The 24,904-nt window shown below is 41.1% G+C and overlaps 1 protein-coding gene across 7 annotated transcripts in view; it reads right to left on the bottom strand.

The window, feature by feature from the left end:
* Nucleotides 1-24,904, bottom strand: part of LOC123749104 (tudor domain-containing protein 1) — a 141,160-nt gene that overhangs the window by 44,847 nt on the left and 71,409 nt on the right. For all 7 annotated transcript variants that reach the window (XM_045731216.2, XM_045731213.2, XM_045731218.2 and 4 more), the window contains 3 exons: nucleotides 24,701-24,876; nucleotides 12,679-14,702; nucleotides 2,150-2,950 (listed from right to left, as the gene is read on the bottom strand). In XM_045731216.2, coding sequence (XP_045587172.2) covers nucleotides 2,150-2,950; nucleotides 12,679-14,702; nucleotides 24,701-24,876 — 3,001 coding nt within the window. The remainder of the gene's footprint in view (nucleotides 1-2,149; nucleotides 2,951-12,678; nucleotides 14,703-24,700; nucleotides 24,877-24,904) is intronic.

Raw genomic sequence — 24,904 nt, 5'->3', positions numbered from 1 at the left:
TCGCTGACTTTCTGGATGCCTTCCCTGGTGAGGTGGTGAAATGTCACCTCTCCCTGTGCCTCTGTGAGGAGGGGGCCAGGATCTGGCTCTGGTCCCCAGTAGGCCTAAGAACTCCACAGCTGATGTGACTGGTAGATGGAAACCATCTGAGAGTATAGCTTCAGGGAGCCACAATTAAGGGACTCCCCACAGAAAATAAACATTTAGATTAACAAAAATAAATGATAGACATTACAATCATTCCCAGCCAGCATAGGAGCCTTTCCAGAAAAGGCAAATTCAGACCAACAATCAGGGATTCGGAAGTACACTTACAGAGGAGAAGAGAAATAATTAAGCCCGTAATGTGATAATGGGTAGGACAAAGTGCTTGTGCAGGGCTACAAACTCTCTGGACCTGTCATTAACCACCACCAAGGGGTCAAAAGGCATTCAAGAAGCCCTTCTGGCATCCCCATGTCATTGGGGTCTTCCTTCAATGAATTTAGCTGAATTTACCTGAGGGGGCATCATCTTTAGTGGCCTCAATAGAGACTGGAAGCCAGTGGCTTATCAATGGGACCTTCATTATTCTTGAAAATATTTTGCGGCAGAATCTTGAATGCCCCAATGTAGAGCCAATTCGTTTTTGAACCAACAGGAAGAAAGCCATCGCCATCATGAAAAGTCCGCGAATCCCCAAGGACACTGTAAATAAACAAAGGGGACGTGGAAGTAGTAGTTGGCCATGTTGCCTCCATCAGCAACCCAGATGGGTCAAGCACTATATCCCCACAAGCTCTTCACCTGATGGATTTGCAAGGCCCTGGTCAAAGGCCATTATGAGGTCCACACTCATGGAAAAGGCTTAAGAAACTGAATGGCTGATGATGAAACACCAGGAGAGAAAGGAGCATACTTAGCATAAGGGTCCATAAGAACCACTAAACTTTCTTCTCACAGAACAGCGGGGGACTCAAACTGCCCCACCACCCAATTCCACAAGAGGCCACCAAAGATGAATGCGTGTACTCTGAGCCACCAACCTCGATGTGGCACAACTAAAACAAAGACGTCCAACAGGGGTAACCATCACATACCCAAGAATTAAAGGCTTCTTGCAGCCAACAGGACACAGCAAGTAACTGTCAGTGGCAAGGAGCACTGACCTATACTTAGTAAAAAAAAACACAAAAGCTAACCTCCAGGGTTATTTCACAGAAATAACATCACATGAGACCAGAAAACATGGCAGGATGTGCAGAATACCCCCGTTAAAAAGCGGGGGTGCATCAGGTACTCTGAGAGAGAATTCTATCAACATCAGAGGCCCGAGACTGTTCAATTCGCTTCCGCTACACATAAGGGGCATAACTGGCAATCCCCTCACAGTGTTCAAGAGAGAACTGGATAAGCACCTCCAAAGGATACCTGATCAACCAGGCTGTGACTCATATGTCAGGCTGCGAGCAGCCGCGTCCAACAGCCTGGTTGATCAGTCCAGCAACCAGGAGGCCTGGTCGACGACCGGGCCGCGGGGACGCTAAGCCCCGGAAGCACCTCAAGGTAACCTCAAGGTATGTCATGCCTGGAGGCAAATGAAGCCTGGCTGCCAAGAACTGGTCCAAAGGTGGTTAACCCTTTAACTGCGCAGCCTATACTGTATAATGGAAGGGGACTCCCGTTCCAAACAGTAACACCTCTTCTCCTCCTCACCGTCTTCCATACGACATCAAGAGTCCTCCATAAAGGTAAGATAAACCTATGTATTGTAGTTAGAGAAAAAAATTGTAATCAGCATAAAATGTATTTGTAAGTTAATATTTTTGGGGGTGTGGAAACGATTAATTCAATTCCCTTTATTTCTCATTGGAAAAATTGTTTCAACTTACAATACGTCTCTGGGAACGGATTACCATCATAAATCCACGCCCCGCTGTATTTACACAAATTCCAAATAAAGTTGTAAGAGGCATTGGTTAAAAGCTAGCATAAATGTGCAACTTGATGGTAATAACTAGTGATGCAAATAACTAATGAAACAAACAACTCTCCAACACTAAAGAGAAATATTTCTCAGTTTCATTCAACAAATATTTTTCCTTTTATCAGATATGCTTAAAATAATGAATAAAGGTAGTTTAAGTATGAAACTCAATGCAGCATTTACCATTATTCTGTTGAACAATGGCCTTTGGGTTGGTTAGCTGGATGGCTGATGAAGGTGTATCATTTGAAGCACTGGAAGGGTTACAGAGGTTTTTATTAGCCATACTGTGGATCAAGTCTGTTGCAGGACTTGTGGTTAGCCGAGCTTCCATGGTCAATTTTTCAGGTGTATTCTGCTTTACTGAAGATACTGAATCAGTAGGAATGGACAACTTCTTGGATTCAGGGAAGTTTCGTGGAGAGAAAGGCCCTGTTTTAGGGAATGACTTCTTTTGGTCAAGTGGATTTGTCGAGGACTGGAAATTAGTGATGTTTGAAGAGGAAGAACACTTGTTGGCGGCATTGATGTCTTCTTGAGGGAGTTTTCTTACCAGAAGAGAAGATGCTGCTGATGAGGTCTCTTGATAAACTGGTGTTCTTTTATGTGATGAGAGCTCGTCATTCAACACCACATTGTTCTGGACATCAAAAAGATGAAATTCAAAACAGTCTTTCCTTCGACAATACATGATCAGTTGTGGTGATGATTTAATCAATTCAGATATTTTCCTCTGTGCTTCACTGTCATCTTTTGATACATTATGTAGTTTCACCTTGACACAAACACAAGGAAACTTCATAAAATTGGCAGAAAATTCCCTGACGTTGACCAGAAGAACACTCTCCTCGTAGCCAAAGTCAACTAGGAGCAACGTTACAAGTTCAGCCACAATCTTGACCACCTCACCACGGTACCACTGTCCATCACCAACCACAAAACCACACACTAACTCTCCAACTTCCAAATCAGATGGTGCAGTTCCTGAAAAAAAAAAAAAGCATTGAATGTAATGAAATGCCATTTTCTTGGTTAGCCCAGGAGGCTCCCTGGATCTAACGGACTGATATTACCTATATTAGTCTGGGGCTTCAGTTAGAGTTCTGCCTGCCTACCGGGGACCACGAGCCAGAACCTGGCCCCCTCAGAGGCGCAGGAAGCAATGGCCCAATGAAAACCCTCACTGTGTTTGGGAGTCTTCGATCTGCCATCGACCGGGGTTAGACACTCAGAAAGATAGGCATCCCAAAACAAACTCCACCTGGTAGAAAATTGCAATCCAAGACTGAACAGGGAGCCAGAACTCCCTACAAAAAAAAAAAAAAAAAAAAAAAAAAAAAAAAAAAAAAAAAAAAAAAAAAAAAAAAAAAAAAATTAACAAGCAAATGTCATCAGCCTGCCGCCCCCTCCAGGAGGGGGAGCTCCAGACCTCCGTGCCAGCTGCCCACTCTCCAGTTCGGAAACTGAGCATCAAAAACGAAACAGCTGACTGGAGGGAGGGAGGGAGGGAGGGAGGGTGCCAGGGTGCCTCCAGGGCTTATCCAGAAAATGGCATTTTATAACATTCAGCACTGGTTTTCTGTGGGGAGGCCCATCGCCTCCCTGGAGCTACATATCCAAAGATAGGTAAAAAAGGGACTTAACCAGGCGGCGGCAGCACTGCTTGCTTAAAGTTGGAGATGAGACAACTGCCTGTAACTGACAACCCAAGGCCACACAAGAATGACTCAGACCCAGAATATTCACCAAATAATGAGCGGTCAGGATCCTGGTCGACCTCCTAAACCCCCCGTGCCCGAATATCAGAGGGAGGTTGGATCAACCCAAAGGGCATCCCCGGACACAGAAGCCGAAGCTCACAGGTAACAGTGAAGAGCTGCAACTGGACAGGACACATGATGCACCCCCTGCTGAACCAACTAAGCATCAATGACCTACGGACCCCTACAGAAGCCAGCCATCTTGTTCTTTGCCAGAAAGGAGGAGACGACTACATATGAGCAAACCGTCCACCAGGACCAAAGGAGCAGAAACCCCTGCGCCAGAGAGGAGCATGAAGCTCACCGGGAAGATGACAATCCTGGAAAGGACAAAACAACCCCAATGGAAACAGAAGACAACCTACAAAGAGAGAGGAAATGGCAAAAGGAATGCCAAGAGACTTCATACTGTCGCCAAGACGAAGACCACAGGGGGGGGGGGGGGGGGGGGCGAGACACCATTAATGAAGCCACCTGATCACCATACAAGTGGTGATACACCCATGTCAAAGACCAGATGTAATGAGCAGAGGAGTAGATCGAACCAGTCAGGAAAACACTCTGGGGGTTTGGACACCGAGCAAGCAGTGACTGAAATCAAGGCTGGGCCAGCTACCAAGGGGCCACAAGGAGGATACTCCCGCAATAAGACTAACTGAGCCAGACCCCGAAGCAACAGCTGGATGAACTTCATGGACGAACTGAGTAAGAGGCACAGGTAACCCCACCTTGACCAGTCCTGCTGAAAAGCATCCACTGCGATGGCTCCACAGTCGGGAGCCATGCCACATATATTGGGAGATTCTGGGACAATGCCAATGCAGAGAGATCTACCTCTGGGGGGGGGGGGGGGTATTTGTCCGGCAGAGTTAACTGAAGAAGTCAGCATCGACCGTCCATTCCGTGGAAACGGGAATGAACAAAGACAGGCCGTCCCAAAAGACGAGGTGTCGGTGAACACATCAAGCAAGGGCTCTGAGAGGCGCCAAGGCACTGAACCTCCCCCCAAAAAAAAACCTTGGAGGAAGCCGGAGATACAGCAACTGACACAAGGCCCATGAGGGATGAACCCAGCAGTTGTGACACACGTGGAAGGGATGGCCCCGAAGGAACCAGAACAGGCACTAAAGCCAGACCTGACCCAGTGGGTAGACCACGGCAAAGTTCAATCTTCTGCACAACTGCTCAAGCAACCGCTGAGTGACCTGGGGACTCCCCTCAAGAACAGCTGAAGGTGGGACTGCAACCGCAGCAACACCGCAGGGGAAGAGAAAAAGAGAAGCGATCCGAGTGTCCCAAACAAGGCCCAGCCAAGCCCAAACCTGGGACGGAACCAAATGGGACTTCTTTCAGTTCACCAAGAACCCAAACCTGGCGAGGTGGGAAAGAATCAAACCCCTGGCGAGCAGACAAGCAGACTGGCTGGGAGCCCACACCAACCAGTCGTCGAGGTAGAGCAAAACCTGAACACCTGGCAGATGCAGACGGGCCAATACGAACCGGGACAGACGCATGAAAATGTGAAGTGCCAGATTCAGCCCAAATGGAAGGCACCGAAAGCAGTAAGCATGCCGCCCCCACCACGAAACCTAACCAGTACATGAACCCAAGATGAATCTGGACGTGCCAATACGTATCCCAGAGGTCCAGCCACACCATCCAACAACCCAGCTCCAAAAGAAGCAATACCTGGGATAGAGTGGTCATCCAAAAGGAGGAGCAAGGAATCCAGTGGTTCAGACGGGACAAGTACTGTACAGAATGAACCAAAGACCTTCACAGTCCCGTTTCGGCACTGGAAATAAGTGGGAAACCTACTTGAGGGACTAGGTCGTTTCGAGCACGCCCAAGTACAGTACACCTATTCCAAGATGACCCGGTGGAGTAAAGGGGAAGAGACCTGCTCCACCAGCCCCAAACCTCCAATACAAGAAGCTGGCCAATGCCACCACAGGCCGGAAGATACGACCTGAAATGCCCACGAATCGTGGGAGAAAGTGTGGGTAATGAGAGCCAGCCTCCACCCCAACATCCCGTCAATGGGGTGACCCACAAAAGTGCCAGCGCCCCTTAGGAAGACAGCCAATGAGCTGAGCGAGCACTGCACTGACCAGACAACACCGGCTCCAAAGGAAGCACAGGCTCAGAAGCTGGCACCAAGGACCCACCAGAATCCAGAGCCCTGACACGACCCTTTCAAAAAGTCCGAGAACCCCCACCCCGGAGAACCAACAAATCCTAAAGAAGATGACATCTGAATCCTCAACAACAACAACTGCTTTAAGTTCTGAGCCGACTACATGTAATTTGTATCTGCTGCTATATGCAGCAGATACATTTTTGTATCTGCTGCAAGGAATTTAATGTAAATAAATGCCATGTTATGGAATGTGGAATAGGAAAACAGACCCCCACAACCTATAAATTATGTGAGAAATCTTTAAAGAAGTCTGATAAAGAGATCTAGGCGTGGTTCTAAATAGAAAACTATCACCTGAGGATAACATTAAGAACATTATGTGAGGGGGCTTTTAAATACATGGATGGCGAAATACTAAAGAAATTATTCACGACTTTTGTTAGATCAAAGCTGGAATATGCAGCAGTTGTATGGTGCCCATATCTTAAGAAGCACATCACCTAACTGGAAAAGGTGCAAAGACATGCCACTAAGTGGCTCCCAGAACAGAAGGATAAGAGCTACAAGGAGAGGTTAGAGACATTAAATATGCCAAAACTAGAAGACAGACAAAAAAAGAAGTGATATGATCACTACATACAAAATAGTTACAGGAATTGATAAAATTAATAGGGGAAGATTTCCTGAGACCTGGACCTTCAAGACGAAGAGGTCATAGATTTAAACTAACTAAACACAGATGGTAAGGAAATATAAGAAAATTCACTTTCACAGAGTGGTAGACAGTTGGAACAAGTTAGGTGAGAAGGTGGAGGCCAAGACCGTCAGTAGTTTCAAAGCTTTAAATGACAGAGTGCTGGGAAGACGGGACACCACGAGCATAGCCCAGCAAACACAAATCATTTGTAGACCATTATAAATGGTGCCACAAAGGTAATTCTGTAACTATTGACATAAATGCGTATTTCTGACGTTATTAAAACAATTAGAGATAACTAAAAACACATATTCTTGGGACACAGTTTTTTTAAAATTATGTAAAAATTTAAAAATAGTGAATGCTATGGAATTATAATGTTTTCATGCTTTATATTTAATAATAAACAATTTTAAGTCAACATTTTTTTTTTTTACTTTATGTAAACCTACCCTATTTATGTTCTTATAACAAATATAACATTTACATGACATCAATATAACGTTATTTACACATGTTACGTTATTATGATGTTATATTAACGTATAATTTCTGTATGAAAACCAGAATATTATATTGAACTTTATGTTTTAAACCTTGCAAAATTACTGTAAAGTGTGTGAGAGTGAGTATGAGTGAGTGAGAAGAGTGTGAGAGAGTATATGAGCATGTGTGTGTGTGTGTAATTACCTAAGTAATTACCTAAGTGTAGTTACAGGATGAGAGCTACGCTCGTGGTGTCCCGTCTTCCCAGCACTCTTTGTCATATAACGCTTTGAAACTACTGACGGTCTTGGCCTCCACCACCTTCTCACTTAACTTGTTCCAACCGTCTACCACTCTATTTGCGAAGGTGAATTTTCTTATATTTCTTCGGCATCTGTGTTTAGCTAGTTTAAATCTATGGCCTCTTGTTCTTGAAGTTCCAGGTCTCAGGAAGTCTTTCCTGTCGATTTTATCAATTCCTGTTACTATTTTGTACGTAGTGATCATATCACCTCTTTTTCTTCTGTCTTCTAGTTTTGGCATATTTAATGCTTCTAACCTCTCCTCGTAGCTCTTGCCCTTCAGTTCTGGGAGCCACTTAGTAGCATGTCTTTGCACCTTTTCCAGTTTGTTGATGTGCTTCTTAAGATATGGGCACCACACAACAGCTGCATATTCTAGCTTTGGCCTAACAAAAGTCATGAACAATTTCTTTAGTATATCGCCATCCATGTATTTAAATGCAATTCTGAAGTTAGAAAGCATTGCATAGGCTCCTTGCACAATATTCTTAATGTGGTCCTCAGGTGATAGTTTTCTATCTAGAACCACTCCTAGATCTCTTTCTTTATCAGAATTCTTTAAAGATTTCTCACATAATATATAGGTTGTGTGGGGTCTATGTTCTCCTATTCCACATTCCATAACATGACATTTATTAACATTAAATTCCATTTGCCAAGTGGTGCTCCATATACTTATTTTGTCCAGGTCTTCTTGAAGGGCATGACAATCATCTAAATTTCTTATCCTTCCTATTATCTTAGCATCATCAGCAAACATGTTCATATAATTCTGTATACCAACTGGTAGATCATTTATGTACACAATAAACATCACTGGTGCAAGAACTGAACCCTGTGGTACTCCACTTGTGACATTTCTCCATTCCGATACATTGCCTCTGATTACTGCCCTCATTTTTCTATCAGTCAGAAAATTTTTCATCCATGATAGAAGCTTACCTGTCACCCCTCCAATATTTTCCAGTTTCCAGAACAACCTCTTATGTGGAACTCTGTCGAAAGCCTTTTTTAGGTCCAGATAGATGCAGTCAACCCAGCCATCTCTTTCCTGTAATATCTCTGTGGCCCGATCATAGAAACTGAGTAAATTCAATACACAGGATCTTCCTGATCGAAAACCATACTGTCTGTCTGATATTATATCATTTCTCTCCAGGTGTTCTACCCATTTAGTTTTGATTAGCTTTTCCAATACTTTCACTATTACACTTGTCAATGATACAGGTCTATAATTGAGGGGGTCTTCCCTGCTGCCACTTTTGTAGATTGGAACTATGTTAGCCTGTTTCCACACGTCTGCTACGATTCCTGTACACAGGGATGCCTGAAAGATCAGGTGAAGTGGAATGCTGAGCTCAGATGCACATTCTCTCAGAACCCATGGTGAAACGCCATCTGGGCCAGCTGCTTTGTTCCTCCCGAGCTCCTTTAGCATATTTTCCACTTCATCTCTAGACACCTCTATCCGCTCTATGTTGTTCTCTGGAATTCTTATTGTGTCTGGTTCTCTGAAGATTTCATTTTGTACAAACACACTTTGGAACTTTTCATTTAATGTTTCACACATTTCCCTTTCATTTTCCGTGAATCTGTTTCCCATTTTCAACCTCTGGATATTATCCTTTACCTGCAATTTGTTGTTTATGAATTTGTAGAATAGGCCCGGTTCTGTTTTACATTTATCTGCTATCCCTTTTTCAAAATTTCTTTCTGCCTCTCTCCTTACTGCTGTATAATTGTTTCTCGCATCTTTGTATCGCTGGTATGTTTGGGGGTTTGGCCTCTTCCTATACTGATTCCATTTTTGTGTCTTTTGGTCTCTTGCCCTCTCACAATTTCTGTCGAACCAATCCTGTTTTCTGGTCCTGCATCTCTGTTTTGGTATGAATGTTTGTGTGCCTTCCTCGTATAGTTTTAAAAATTTGGCATACATTTCATTTACTTCCCTGCCTAGCAACAATTCTGTCCAATTACACTCATTAAAAAAATTTCGAAGTTCCCCATAGTTGCCTCTCTTTAAATCGAGTTTATCAACTGTTTCAATGTCCCCATTTTCTTCTAGATGATATCTTAAAGCATATTTAATGTCTAACAGGACGTGATCACTCTTTCCCAAGGGAGGAAGGTACTGGATGTCAAAAATCTCTTCTTCTTTCCTGGTGAATACTAGATCCAGTACTGACGGTATATCTCCTTCCCTCATTCTTGTGGCTTGCTTTATGTGTTGATACAAGAATGTCTCCAGAATGAGGTTCACAAATCTGCATGTCCAAAAGTCCTCCGTTCTTGCTTCATAGGCCTCCCAGTCTATTGCTCTAAAGTTGAAGTCCCCCAGTATCAACAGTCGTGATTTATCCTTATCTGCTTGTACAATAATATCTCCCATGACCATTATGAGGCCCTCTCGTTTGTCATCCAGTTCTTCCTTTGTCCACGTGCTGCTTGCTGGTGGGCTGTAGGTATTTACAATTATCAGGTTATCATCCTGATTCCAGACCTGCAATGCCATTATGTCAATATCTCGAGGGTTTTCAAATATTAACTCTTTTACCTTCAGGTGTTTTTTCACCAGTACAGCCACTCCTCCTCCCTTCCTAGTTTTCCTGTCACGTCTCCACGTGTGTGTGTGTGTGTGTGTGTGTGTGTGTGTGTGAGTGAATGAGAGTGAGTGTGTTAGAGTGAATGATATGAGTGAGAGATATGAGAGTGAGTGTGCGAGTGTGTGAGAGTGAATGAGAGAGAGAGTGAGAATGTGTGTGGGAGAGTGAGTATGAGTGAGTGTGTGAGTGAGTGTGTGAGTGAGTGTGTGAGTGAGTGTGTGAGTGAGTGTGTGAGTGTGTGAGTGAGTGTGTGAGTGAGTGTGTGAGTGAGTGTGTGAGTGAGTGTGTGAGTGAGTGTGTGTGTGAGTGAGTGTGTGAGTGTGTGTGTGTGTGAGTGAGTGAGTGTGAGTGAGTGTGAGTGAGTGTGTGAGTGAGTGTGTGAGTGAATGAGTGTGTGAGTGTGTGAGTGTGTGAGTGTGTGAGTGTGTGAGTGAGTGAGTGAGTGTGTGAGTGTGTGAGTGTGAGAGTAATTACCTAAGTGTAATTACCTAAGTGTAGTTACAGGATGAGAGCTACGCTCGTGGTGTCCCGTCTTCCCAGCACTCTTTGTCATAAAACGCTTTGAAACTACTGACGGTCTTGGCCTCCACCACCTTCTCACTTAACTTGTTCCAACCGTCTACCACTCTATTTGCGAAGGTGAATTTTCTTATATTTCTTCGGCATCTGTGTTTAGCTAGTTTAAATCTATGACCTCTTGTTCTTGAAATTCCAGGTCTCAGGAAGTCTTCCCTGTCGATTTTATCAATTCCTGTAACTATTTTGTATGTAGTGATCATATCACCTCTTTTTCTTCTGTCTTCTAGTTTTGGCATATTTAATGCTTCTAACCTCTCCTCGTAGCTCTTGCCCTTCAGTTCTGGGAGCCACTTAGTAGCATGCCTTTGCACCTTTTCCAGTTTGTTGATGTGCTTCTTAAGATATGGGCACCACACAACAGCTGCATATTCTAGCTTTGGCCTAACAAAAGTCATGAACAATTTCTTTAGTATATCGCCATCCATGTATTTAAATGCAATTCTGAAGTTAGAAAGCATAGCATAGGCTCCTTGCACAATATTGTGCAAGTGTGTGTGTGAGATGAATGTGTGCATAAAATGAGTGTGTGAGTGAGTGAGTATGTGAGTGAGTGTGAGAGTGAGTGTGAGAGTGAGTGAGACTGAGAGTGAGTGAGACTGAGTGTGAGAGTGAGAGTGTGAGAGTGAGAGTGTGAGAGTGAGAGTGTGAGAGTGAGAGTGTGAGAGTGTGAGAGTGTGAGAGTGAGAGTGTGAGAGTGTGAGAGTGAGAGTGAGAGAGTGTGAGAGTGTGAGAGTGAGAGAGTGAGTGAGTGAGTGAGTGAGTGAGTGAGTGAGTGAGTGAGTGAGTGAGTGAGTGAGTGAGTGAGTGAGTGAGTGAGTGAGTGAGTGAGTGAGTGAGTGAGTGAGAGTGAGTGAGTGAGTGAGTGAGAGAGTGAGTGAGAGAGAGTGAGAGAGTGAGAGAGAGAGTGAATGAGAGAGAGTGAATGAGAGAGAGTGAGTGAGTGAGTGAGTGAGTGAGTGAGTGAGTGAGTGAGTGAGTGAGTGAGTGAGAGAGTGAGTGAGTGAGAGAGTGAGTGAGAGAGTGAGTGAGAGAGTGAGTGAGAGAGTGAGTGAGAGAGTGAGAGAGTGAGTGAGAGAGTGAGTGAGTGTGAGAGAGCGAGAGAGTGTGTGAGAGAGTGTAAGTGTGAGTATAAGAGTGAGTGAGTGAGAATGAGATTAGGCGAGAGTGAGTGAGTGAGTGTGGGGTACATGTGTGTCAGGGTAGTGGAGGCCCAGACAGGATGTTTGTGGTTACAGACAGGCCTTGCCTTGTGTATAGAATATCTTAATTCTGGTTTATATCTATATGTTGACTTTGAAGGAAACATTTTGAGAGGGAGTAAATATCCGTGTGAGCTGGCAACTCTGGGCTGGTGGTCCACACAAAAGTATAGTTTCGCTGAGCCTTCGCCGATGTAGGTTGTCATCCAGACCAGCTGCCACTACACTTAGGTAATTACAGGAAGCAGCCCATAACAGCTGTCTAACTCCCAGCTACCTATTTGGTGCTAGGTAAACGGGGCATCGGGGTGAAAGAAACTCTGATAATTTTTGTTTCCGCCGGTGCCGGGAAACGAACCCTGGATCTCGGGACTACGTATCCAGTGCGCTCTCCACTCGGCCACTCGCGCTCCTCTACTAGTATATTCATCTAGATGTTACAATCTGAGGACAACAGAATTTAGCCAAACACAGTACTGTGCTGTACAGTGAACTGGTGGTTTAATGTATTTATTAATCCCAAATGCCATGCACATTACTGTATATGGTCAACCATGTCATCCTCAGGCTTGGATCAACCTAAAAAAAATAATTACTATGGATATTATCCTACCAGACATTATTTGATACATCAAAACATTATTTCATACTATTTAGTCCAATATTTCACTAATGGTATTTAATCTAGGTATTTATTAATGCTAATCTAGCATTAATGCACTCTGATTTAAGTATTAACTAATACATTGTCTAAGCATTAATTAATGATATTTATATTTAATCTTAGTATTAATGCTTGCCTAAGCATTAATTAATGATACCCAAATATCAATTGGGATATCATCTAACAAACATTAATTAATGCCCTCAACTATGCTAAGCCTTCCAATTCAGATGCCTATTATATCTAAGCATTTCTCATGTCATCAACTGAACCAGTACATACCTGTCTCACAATGTACTGTAATGCTTTCCATCAACTGCTGAAAGTCCCCAATAGACTTGTTTGTCACAATGTGCACGTACAGGTGATTTTCCGCGTCAACCGACACCGGAAGCACTTTATAATCGTGGTCGCATTTCAACTCTATCTTGCCAAGGTCTCGAGCCCAAAACTTCTCTCTAGCCGTGGAGGTTTTTGGAGGCAAGCTTAGCAATGAAGATTTGTTATCCTTAATTTTCAAAGACTCATTGCCTATAAATTTCTGCCCTCTTACATTATCTGGTTGATTTTTAAGAGAACATTGCTCAAGAACATTAACACTTGGTACGTTTTTAGCACGTTCACCAATTGGACACGAGCTCTTCAATGCCACAGATCTCTGAGCGGAAAGCGGAACAAATCCTGTATGTTTTGTGAGGTTTGCCTTAGAAGATGAATTTAAAGGTATCTGTTCAGAATTTATCTTATTTGACTTATCATCTACTGGTCTGTCCTGGCAGAAGTTAGCCTCTGGTGCACTGGGCTTCACATCAAATTTTGCCAGATGCCCTGGAGTGGTCCTTGATATCGTCATCTTGGAGTCTTGTGGCAAAGGAAGAGCAAAGTACCATGGTCTTAGGATAAAGTCTGTAATTACACTGTCTGAGCAACTCTGCAACAATAAAACTTTCAGAGATTTTGACTTTTTACCAACAACCTTGAACTTTATTTCAGTATTTACTGTTATAACTGTCTGCAGCTGCTGCTGAATTTCAGGTGTCACTTTAGAATGAACTTTGGCAATGAAGGCAAGACCTGGTAACTCCGAAAATGGCCCTGCTGGAAGAGGTTTAACCACATGTACCGTTTCCATATTACCAAAGTCTATAAAAAACACATGGAACTTCTCACCTTCTATTTTATACACATACGCACGACACCAGGTATTGTCAAATGACGAAACTGCAGCCACTCGAGATCCAACCACAGGCTTAAATGTTGGGTCCTGGGGAACACTGGCCAATACCTCATGTCCTTCAAAGACTACAGTTTTAACAGCATCAACCAAAACAAGAGCAGTAAACTTCATGCAATCGTCTTCAACCAGCATGACAACTCCATTATATTCATTATCTAACTTCAAGTCATCCAAGACACATGGTGTATTTTGTAGAGATTCCATTAACTCGGAAGAACCATTGGATTGTTTTCCTGCTGTTGATGAGTGAGGGTGTAATGAAGGTATCATTGAAGACGATGACCTTAAGTTTTGTGGAGTGTCCTCTGTATTGCAGTAAGTTAGAGAAGTTTTATTTAGAGGCATTTTTTCATTTAGTACAGCAGATTCTGGGTGACAATTTAGTTTTAAATTACCACTGTCAAACACATTACGCTCAGCATTTGCCTTTCCCATGTCAGTTATCGCTCGAGAACTTACAAATGCTTCGGTAGATTCCTTAGAATTATCATTAGCCGTCTGCCCAACTGAGCTCTTCACTTTATCAAAGGGTCTCCGCAGTTGGCCAGATCTTAGTATTGGATTTGTCAATCTCACACTTTTCCTATTTGTACAGGTGCTGGCGAGTTGTGGTTTTATCTCATGGCTTTCACTACTCCCTACTGGTAACTTTTGAGTGTCTCTTACTTTACTCATTGCTGATTGCAGATTTTTTCTACACAACATGACTTTTTGTTTCAAGGTATTTGGCAGTGTATTACTTCCATAGCTCAAGTTTTCTGGCAGCTTGTTATTATCGCTCTGATTTACACTTTCACAGTTTTTCAACTGCATGTGATGACTTTCTTTTACTGTTTCATTATTTATAGAATTCTGTAGCAGTTGTGCATCCGGTGATGAGACCTTCTCTGCAGTTTCCTGTGGGGATGCAGCTTTCTGTGTCTGGTCTGAGAAGTATGAGGCAGAGAACTGCGTTAAAATGCTTTCTTTGCCATCAGCACGCATGCTGTCACTCAAGAGGGGTGACTGGTCCTTGACAGTCACAGTCTCTCCCACACTCTCAACTTGATTGCAAGGTTCTTCCAGAGGTCTGAAAAAGTAGAATAACCTAGTTTATTTCATTTATACAAAAAGGTGCAATGCATTGTTATCACAGGTTTCAGTGACTTGAGTGGTATAAAATGTGACTGTACTGTCTGTCTTAATAGAGCACTTGGTGACAGTAGTATCTTAAGACTACGCAATAGCTCGGTCAATAGAGCTTCAGCCTCACACACGAGGGGTCCATGGTCTGAGTCTCCTAGAGCCCACCTAAATGGACCGAGTGGTATATTTTCGCAAAGCTAATAATAAACATTGAATCAAGTCTTAAAGTCTAACAAGTGTTCAAGTCTTAAAACTAACAAAATTTTTGCAGGGAATTTAAAGATACAAAAATTAATCATTCAGAGATAAACTCAAGCTGATATTGGATGAAATGGCCTGTCACTTTATGGTCAATGATCAAATGGTACAAATAACAGAAAAATTTGTGTTAAATTAGATAGCTGCTTCCGCAAGACAGACTTTATCAGAGCTGCAGTCTCTAGTAAACCCACTGATTATGTGAATGAATGTCTGACCAGATTCAGACAAAATCTCTTATTTAAACTACGTGGAATCTGCAAAAAATCCACTGCAATTAAACATTGTTTTGTGCAAGATGGTAAAATAATAGCTAGGAAGACTGACTCAGGAAAAACTTATGTCATAACCACTGAGGCACACCTCACTTCCTTCCTGGATGACTGTGGGATATCAGCTGTATAACCAGAACATAAATTGTAGTCTCATATACTACCTAAGTGTACTCAAGCTCTGCTTTTCCTTTCCAAAGTTTTTTTTTTTTTTTAATTTGTCATCTTTGTTGTTGACATTTCTTGTTTTTTACTCTAATTTTTGTTCTTAATTAATCCCCTTGTCACTAAACCCAGGTTTCTTTGTTACCCTGTTATATTAAAAGTAACTTTGAATTTGTTTCTTAGTAATCATTTATTGGAATTAATTAATAGTATAATTGTTTATGTAAGCATCTACCTCAGTATCATAGTAAAATCCTACTCATACATATAATCTCACCCTGTTTATTTTTAAATTTAGATTCATATTAGATTAAATTTATAGATTTAGTTAGATTTATATGTCATTTTTTGGAATTAACTATTTGAGCTCACTTTGTTTTCTTAACACTATCGCTCACCCGACACGCGCACGGTCAACTTACAGGTCATGGACCCAATATGCGGGAGAGCGTGCGGTGACGCCTAAATGTGTATACTCGTTTCAGCTTTCTCACCTTAATTCTCGTGCTACGTCGGTCGTTTTGGTGTCATTGTGTTCGCAATTAAATTCCCTACATGTGTGTATGAATATAATGTCCAAAAGCCTAGCGTCACTCCCAACAGCAAAGCCTAAAGTCGACAAAAGTTACCCGTGAGCCCACAAAATCAGTAAAATGTGTATACTCGTTCCATTTTTCTCACCTTAACCCTTAAATGGGGCATAGCTATACAGTATACCATTTGACACCCACAGGCGCATACAAAAAAAAAAAAAAAAAAAAATTATTTTTTCTTCCTAACCTGTTAATTTGTGTTCACTGATCACGGGAAAAATAATAAAAAAATCGTAAGTGGCATATATTGCCCACTATAGGGCGGGGAAGTGTGACAAAAATCAGGCGCTGACTGAGTGTGCGTCCCAGGCGGTCTGTTGATCGCCAGCTGTCAGGCCAGAGTTTCCACAAAGAGATAATTACCTAATTATTTCAATGTCTCTGATTGATTTTTCGTAGTTTTTTTGCTGTAATATTATTCAATAGTGTGTAGTGTGATATATTTATATAATAAAATGAGTGAATCATCGCTGTACTCAAAAATATGGTGTGCATATTGTTGATTTAATTATGTTCATCAAACAGTGAACAAATACTTTGTCAGTTATTACACTATATACACAGGTTATATATAAGTATTTATTTATGCATATACAAGAATGTACATAAGGAATGTGAGGATACAAATATGGTAATTACAGTCTTGTAAAGCCACTAGCACGCGCAGCGTTTCGGGCAGGTCCTTAATCTAAGAAAATTTTAAGGAGGTAAATACTTGCAAAAATTATAGACAAGAAATGATAACAGATTACATGAAATGAAAAAAAGATGAGAGAAAATTGTAGGTACAGTATATTAAAGCACATAGGTAGCTAAGATTGATTGCAATGACAGCTTGAATGGTAGTTGACAAAAAAAAAAAATTGGTAGGCACAATACAGCAGAAACAATATAAGATTGGTTGTAATGACAGCTTGAATGGTAGTTGACAAAAATTGGTAGTCACAATACAGCATATGGCTAGCACATAAAAGAAGACAGCAATGAACACAATGATAAGGTTGTTTGATATTACATAAAAATTAGGAGATTGGGTAACACTAGGTACAGAGCAAATTTAAAGCTCAGTGTAGGAAACTAAGAAGATGAAGTTAGGTACTTTTTGGTTTTGCTTTTAAATAAGGCAAAAGTTTTACAGTTTTTCAATTCACTAGGGAGTGAGTTCCATAGACTAGGTCCCTTAATTTGCATAGAGTGTTTACACAGATTAAGTTTGACCCTGGGGATATCAAAGAGATATTTATTTCTGGTGTGGTGATAATGGGTCCTATTACATCTGTCCAGGGAGAGTTTCAGAGCATGGTTTGCATTTAAGAACAGGGTTTTGTAAATGTAGTTGACACAAGAGAATGTGTGGAGGGAGTTAATATTTAGCAAGTTTAGGGATTTAAACAAGGGAGCTGAGTGTTGTCTGAAAGCAGAGTTAGTTATCATTCTGATAGCAGATTTTTGCTGTGTGATGATGGGCTTAAGGTGGTTTGCAGTGGTAGACCCCCATGCACAGATACCATAATTAAGATAGGGGTAGATTAGTGCATAATATAGTGAGAGGAGAGCAGAGTTAGGAACATAATATCTGATTTTGGAGAGTATACCAACTGTCTTAGAGACTTTCTTAGTTATGTGTTGAATGTGGGTGCTGAAGTTGAGTCTCTTGTCTAGGAATAAGCCAAGAAACTTGCCATCATTTTTATTACTGATGTTAATGTTGTCTATCTGTAACTGAATTGAATTTGATGATTTGCTTCCAAATAAGATGTAGTAAGTCTTTTCGATGTTAAATGTTAGTTTGTTCGTTGACATCCATAAGTGGACTTTTTTTAATTCATTATTCACAACATTATTTAGTGTATGTGGGTTGAGGTTTGAATAGATAAGAGTAGTATCGTCAGCAAACAGTATAGGTTTGAGAATATTAGAGACATTAGGCAGATCGTTTATATATATAAGAAATAGAAGAGGTCCTAAGATGCTGCCCTGTGGCACTCCAACGGTAATTGGTAGAGTGGAAGAAGTTGTATCATTGATGGTTACATATTGGTGTCTGTCACTAAGATAGGATCGGATGTAGTCAAGGGCAAGGCCTCGGATTCCATAATGCTGGAGTTTAAGTAAGAGGTAGTTGTGATTAACAGTATCAAAGGCTTTTCTTAGGTCAATGAAGAGCCCAATCGGAAACTCATTTTTGTCAAGGGCTGAGTAGATAACGTCAAGGAGACTAATGATTGCATCGTTGGTGCTCTTTTGGGACCGGAAGCCAAACTGGCAGGGGCTGAGTATGTCGAATTTTACGAGGTAGGAATAGAGCTGTTTGTAAATAATTTTTACAAATATTTTTGATAGAATGGGTAGATTTGATATTGGTCTATAATTGTTTATGTCCGCCGGATTGCCTCCTTTATGGACTGGCGTTACTCTTGCTTTTTTGAGGATATCAGGGAAGGTGTGACACACTATAGATTTGTTGAACAGTAGTGCTATGGGTGGGGCAAGGGCATGGGAGGCTCTCTTGTACACAATGGACGGAATTTCACTGGTGTTCCCTGCCTTGGTTTTTAGAGAGTGTATGATGGACACAACATCTGCCGGGCTGATTGGTGAAAGGAGAAGAGAGTTTGGATAGCTGCCTGAGAGATATGTGTTATTATGTATCTGCATGTTTTGTTCACCATGACAAACCACTAAGTTGGTATGCTGAGTGGCAGTGGCAGGCAGTGACTGGCTGCCACTGGCTGCCACTCCCTCCCTCACCTCACCTCACCTCACCTGACTTGCCACCATTCTCCACCCACCATACTGTTTTTGCTTTTATATACAGACGTTATATATAAGTATTTACATGTTTTGTTCACCATAACTGTACATCTAAGCTTGTATGGTGAGTAAAGGCAGAGAGACGTAGCTACTCACACAGTCAGCTGGTGGCGGCCGCCCTCATGGCCAGACGCACTAATATTTATCCTACAACAATACTGTTTGTGGTGTTATTACACTATATACACACATTATATATAAATATCTACCTGTTTTATTCACCATACTTGTACAAGTAAACTGGTATGGTGCCCAAAGACCATCGTGGTCATCAGTAAACAACATGATAAGTCCTGCAGACGACGCTCCTCCCTCACCAAAATGGCGGCTCCCAACCTCCTCCTCTCGCTGTTATCTCACACTATACACACGTTATATATAAGTATCTACATTTGTGTTCACCATAGCAAACCACTAAGCTGGTATGGTGAGTGCAGTCAAAAAAAGGTGGCCACACACACTCAAAAGACAATGCCACCATCCTCCCTCCCACAGCATTACTCCTCCCTCCATGGCACACAGCACCAAATATCACCACAATCCTGCTATTATCAGAACCCTGGTCAGTTTTATCACAGTCAGGGATCTTCTGTAATAATATCATCGCTACATAATAGCATGAACAAGTATATTATGGCATTTTTAGGCGATGCTGTGGTCACAAACTGAACAGCAGTGCTGTGAGCTCATGCTGCGTGCGTTAGGCTCGGTAGCTGACTCAATACTGAGGCCCCTAACACCCTGGAGTTTGGCCCACGATTTTTTTTTAAAATGGCATCTGTTTACAAGAGCCCTGATGAAGGTGTGGTGAACCCCGTGTATCCGCGGGCTGTTTAAGTCTTGCGTAGTACTCCAAAGCATCACATGATGCGATGCGCAATTGAAGGGTTAATTCTCGGGCTACGTTGCTCATTTTGGTATCATTGTGTTTGCAATTAAATTCTCTACAGATGTGTATGAATATAATGTACAAAAGCCTGGAGTGCCTCCCAGCAGAGAAGCCTAAAGTTACCCGTGAACGAGCACCAATTTGCACACCACAGCCTAATGTAATTACCTAAGTGTAATTACCTAAGTGTAGTTACAGGATGAGAGCTACGCTCGTGGTGTCCCGTCTTCCCAGCACTCTGTCATATAACGCTTTGAAACTACTGACGGTCTTGGCCTCCACCACCTTCTCCCCTAACTTGTTCCAACCGTCTACCACTCTGTTTGCGAAAGTGAATTTTCTTATATTTCTTCGGCATCTGTGTTTAGCTAGTTTATATCAATGACCTCTTGTTCTTAAAGTTCCAGGTCTCAGGAAATCTTCCCTATCGATTTTATCAATTCCTGTTACTATTTTGTATGCAGTGATCATATCACCTCTTTTTCTTCTGTCTTCTGGTTTTGGCATATTTAATGCCTCTAACCTCTCCTCGTAGCTCTTGCCCTTCAGTTCTGGAAGCCACTTAGTAGCATGTCTTTGCACCTTTTCCAGTTTGTTGATGTGCTTCTTAAGATATGGGCACCACACAACTGCTCCATATTCTAGCTTTGGCCTAACAAAAGTCGTGAACAATTTCTTTAGTATATCGCCATCCATGTATTTAAAAGCAATTCTGAAGTTAGAAAGCGTGGCATAGGCTCCTTGCACAATATTCTTTATGTGGTCCTCAGGTGATAGTTTTCTATCTAGAACCACCCCTAGATCTCTTTCTTTATCAGAATTCTTTAAAGATTTCTCACATAATATATAGGTTGTGTGGGGTCTATGTTCTCCTATTCCACATTCCATAACATGGCATTTATTAACATTAAATTCCATTTCCCAAGTGGCGCTCCATGTACTTATTTTGTCGGGCATGACAATCATCTAAGTTTCTTATCCTTCCTATTATCTTAGCATCATCAGCAAACATGTTCATATAATTCTGTATACGAACTGGTAGATCATTTATGTAGACAATAAACATCACTGGTGCAAGAACTGAACCCTGTGGTACTCCACTTGTGACATTTCTCCAGTCCGATACATGCCTCTGATCACAGCCCTCATTTTTCTATCAGTCAGAAAATTTTTCATCCATGTTAGAAGCGTACCTGTTACTCCTCCAATATTTTACAGTTTCCAGAACAACCTCTTATGTGGAACTCTGTCGAAAGCCTTTTTTAGGTCCAGATAGATGCAGTCAACCCAACCATCTCTTTCCTGTAATATCTCTGTTGCTTGATCATAGAAACTGAGTAAATTCGATACACAGGATCTTCCAGATCGAAAACCATACTGTCTGTCTGATATTATATCATTTCTCTCCAGGTGTTCTACCCATTTAGATTTAATTATTTTTTCCAATATTTTGACTATTACACTTGTCAATGATACCGGTCTATAGTTAAGGGGGTCTTTCCTGCTTCCACTTTTATAGATTGGAACTATGTTAGCCATTTTGCACACATCAGCTAAAACTCCTGTAAACAGGGATGCCTGAAAAATCAGTTGAAGAGGAATGCTGAGCTCAGGTGCACATTCAGAACCCATGGTGAAACTCCATCTGGACCAACTGCTTTGTTCTTATTTAGCTCCTTGAGCATTTTTTCCACTTCGTCTCTAGACACCTCTATGTGCTCTATGTTGTTCTCTGGAATTCTTATTGTATCTGGTTCCCTGAAGATTTCATTTTGTACAAACACACTTTGGAACTTTTCGTTTAATGTTTCACACATTTCCTTTCCATTTTCCGTGAATCTATTTCCCATTTTCAACCTCTGAATATTATCCTTTACCTGCAATTTGCTGTTTATGAATTTATAGAATAGACCTGGTTCTGTTTTACATTTGTCTGCACAATCGACTTGAGAATGGTCCAGGACGGACCGAAACGTCGTCGTCCCTTCAATTTCTAGTGTGTGGTCTGGTCAACATACTTCAGCCACGTTATTGTGACTCATCGCCTGCATTTGTCTGCAATCCCTTTTTCAAAATTTCTTTCTGCCTCTTTCCTCACTGCCGTGTAGTTGTTTCTCGCATCTTTGTATCGCTGGTATGTTTGGGGGTTCGGCCTCTTCCTGTACAGTATTGATTCCATTTTTGTGTCTTTTGGTCTCTGGCCCTCTCGCACTTTCTGTTGAACCAATCCTGTTTCCTAGTTCTGCTTCTCTGTTTTGGTATAAATTTTTTTGTGCCTTTATCATATATTTCACAAACCCTGACATACATCTCATTCACTTCCTTGCCTAGCAACAAGTCTGTCCAATTATACTCACTAAAAAATTTTCTAAGGTTGCCATAATGCCCTCTCCTAAAGTCAGGTTTTTCAATTGCATCGACCGTCATATTTTCTTCCAGATTATAACGCATTGCATACTTTATTCCCAAAAAGACATGGTCACTTTTACCCAAGGGAGGAAGGTACTGAATGTCAAATATTTCTTCCTCCTTCCTGGTAAATATCAAATCTAACATGGAGGGAACGTCCCCTTCCCTCATCCTCGTAGCTTGTTTAACATGTTGATACAAGAATGTTTCCAGGATGAGGTCTACAAATTTACAGGTCCAGAAATCTTCTGTTTTAGCTTCATATGCTTCCCAGTCTATGGATTTCAAGTTGAAGTCGCCGACTATCAACAGTCGTGAACTATTGTTATCCGCTCTCGCTATGATCTCTCTCATTATTGTTATAAGACCTTCTCGTTTACTATGTGTATACTCGTTCAGTTTGATAACAAATTTTCGTGTTACGTCTTTCATTTTGGTATCAAATTATTCGCAATAAAAAGGCGCGCATTTTAAACTAGTCCCATAATAATAGAGTAATAACTGTAATTTTAACAACTATTTTAATTCTGGAAGCTCATCATCACAAAATTATTTACATCTTCCCAGTGTTTTGACATAAATATTTCTGTTACATCTTTCATTTTGGTATCAAATTGTTCGCAACATAAAGGCGCGCATTTAAAAACTAGTCCCAACATAATAGGACAATAAATAGAATTTTACCAAATATTTTAATATTTTGACCAAAAACATATTTATAATCATATAAGTGTTCGGACATCAAGTTTCATGTTTCATCTTTTATTTTGGTATCAAATTGTGCGCATTCTAAAGGCACTTATTTTGATACTATCCCGAGGTCGATTGGATACAAAATGAATTTTATACAAATATTTTTGTAGTGGACACAAGTCCGGTCCTCAGTTAGGACTCAGGAGAAAAATAATGGACGAGAGTCCGGTCCAAAGTGACCGATAGTGTTAATTATCATTGGTACAACTAGTCACACACACACATAATGCTGATCACTTCTGGTGATGGGATGTCGCTGTCTAGCGGTAATACAACACCCAGATTCTATAATACAGTAATCTATAATGTCTATTATAGTAATCTATAATCTACTGTAATCTATAATCTATAATGCTGTCAATCTGCTGTATGGTGTCTATTAATCTTGTTTAAATTACTAATCAAGCTGTCAATGTAATCAATCAGAGCTTTAATATAACAATGTGCTTTAATATACTTACTAAGCTCTCTCATCTCATTTTTCTCTTGCAATGTATCTTTATCATTTATCAATTCTGATAGAAATTACCTACTTAAAATTATCTGCTAGACTAAGGACCTGCCCGAAACGCTGCGCGTACTAGTGGCTTTACAAGAATGTAAATACTGTACTATCCAATGTATTCTCACAAACCCAATGTACCTTCTTGTATATATATAAATAAATAAATAAATAAATAAATAAATAAAAGTAATCTATGACTTTCTTCATTATCACTTGATATATGTACATCACTTGTTAAATTTCTCGAACAATCTTGAACAATAAGCTAGAAGTTAGCTTATTTCTCGTTTAGTATTATACCCTCATCAGATCTATAACTTAGTGATAAATCATTGTGTCGGGGGACAGGAAGCCAGAGTGTATTCCAATACACGTTAGGCTTATATCAAGCCTCCCCCCCCCCCATCAAATTACTGACCCCACCCAGGATGGATGCAACCCCACAACAAGCTGGCTAACTCCTGGGTACCTACTTACTGCTAGGTGAACAGAGCCATCAGGTGATAGGAAATGTGCCCAACCATTTCTATCCCACCCAGGATTTGAACCCGCAATTCTTTATTGTGCGTCAAGATTGAACCCAACTGTGCTACCAAGACTCCTCAATCTATATATACATAATATAATCTAAATACAATCTATATATAATCTAACTCAATTATTCTGTTATGGTCAAAATGATCTGCATATTACTGGCTATATTAAATACACATTTTATAACAATTAATTAACCACTATTATGTTCTTCTGTACTGCGTATATATTTATTTTTAAATACTATTACTACTGTATTATTATTATTACAGTACTACTATCATCATTATTATTACTATCATCATTATTATTACTATTATTATTATTATTATTATTTACACAGATATCGCACTAATGTGATATATATAAATGAGAAAATCCGCCAGGGCTGTGGGCCAATGCCTACCTGTGACCAAGGCATTGCCTGCAACATACTCTACCACTGTACCACCACTGACTTTGTAGAACCACTGTGCCCTTCCACAGGAATGCTTGTGGATCATGTGTAAAAACTTGGACTGGCTTCAGAAGACTTCCTGTGTTTTCAGTAGAAATCCGGTTGTGGGACTTTTTCAAGCAGCGGTGGTACAGAGGTAGAGTATGCGGCTAGCAGTGCCTTGGCTGCAGGATCGTGTCACCTCACAGCCCCAGTGGATTTTTTCATTATTATTACTGTATTATTATTATTACAGTATGTATTATTATTATTTAGGCCTCACTTTGGCAGTACAAGTCGTATACAATACTCACGGTGGAGGGATGCAGTCGTGTCGGTGGTAGTACCAGTCATCTACTTGACACTCCTTGCTACAATACCAGGCCTTGCACACCGAGCACCTTAACTTGCCGTCGTTTTTACATGATATACAGGGACGAGGTGGCTTCCACCCTTCAACCACGGTGCCGTTGCCAATTTCCACAAAATCCTGGCCATGAGGATAAATGTAAAACTAA

Source organism: Procambarus clarkii, chromosome 31, assembly GCF_040958095.1.
Source record: "Procambarus clarkii isolate CNS0578487 chromosome 31, FALCON_Pclarkii_2.0, whole genome shotgun sequence".
Classification (NCBI taxonomy): domain Eukaryota; kingdom Metazoa; phylum Arthropoda; class Malacostraca; order Decapoda; family Cambaridae; genus Procambarus; species Procambarus clarkii.
Note: the sequence above shows the minus strand (reverse complement) of the source record. Positions and strands in the feature narration are given on the sequence as shown.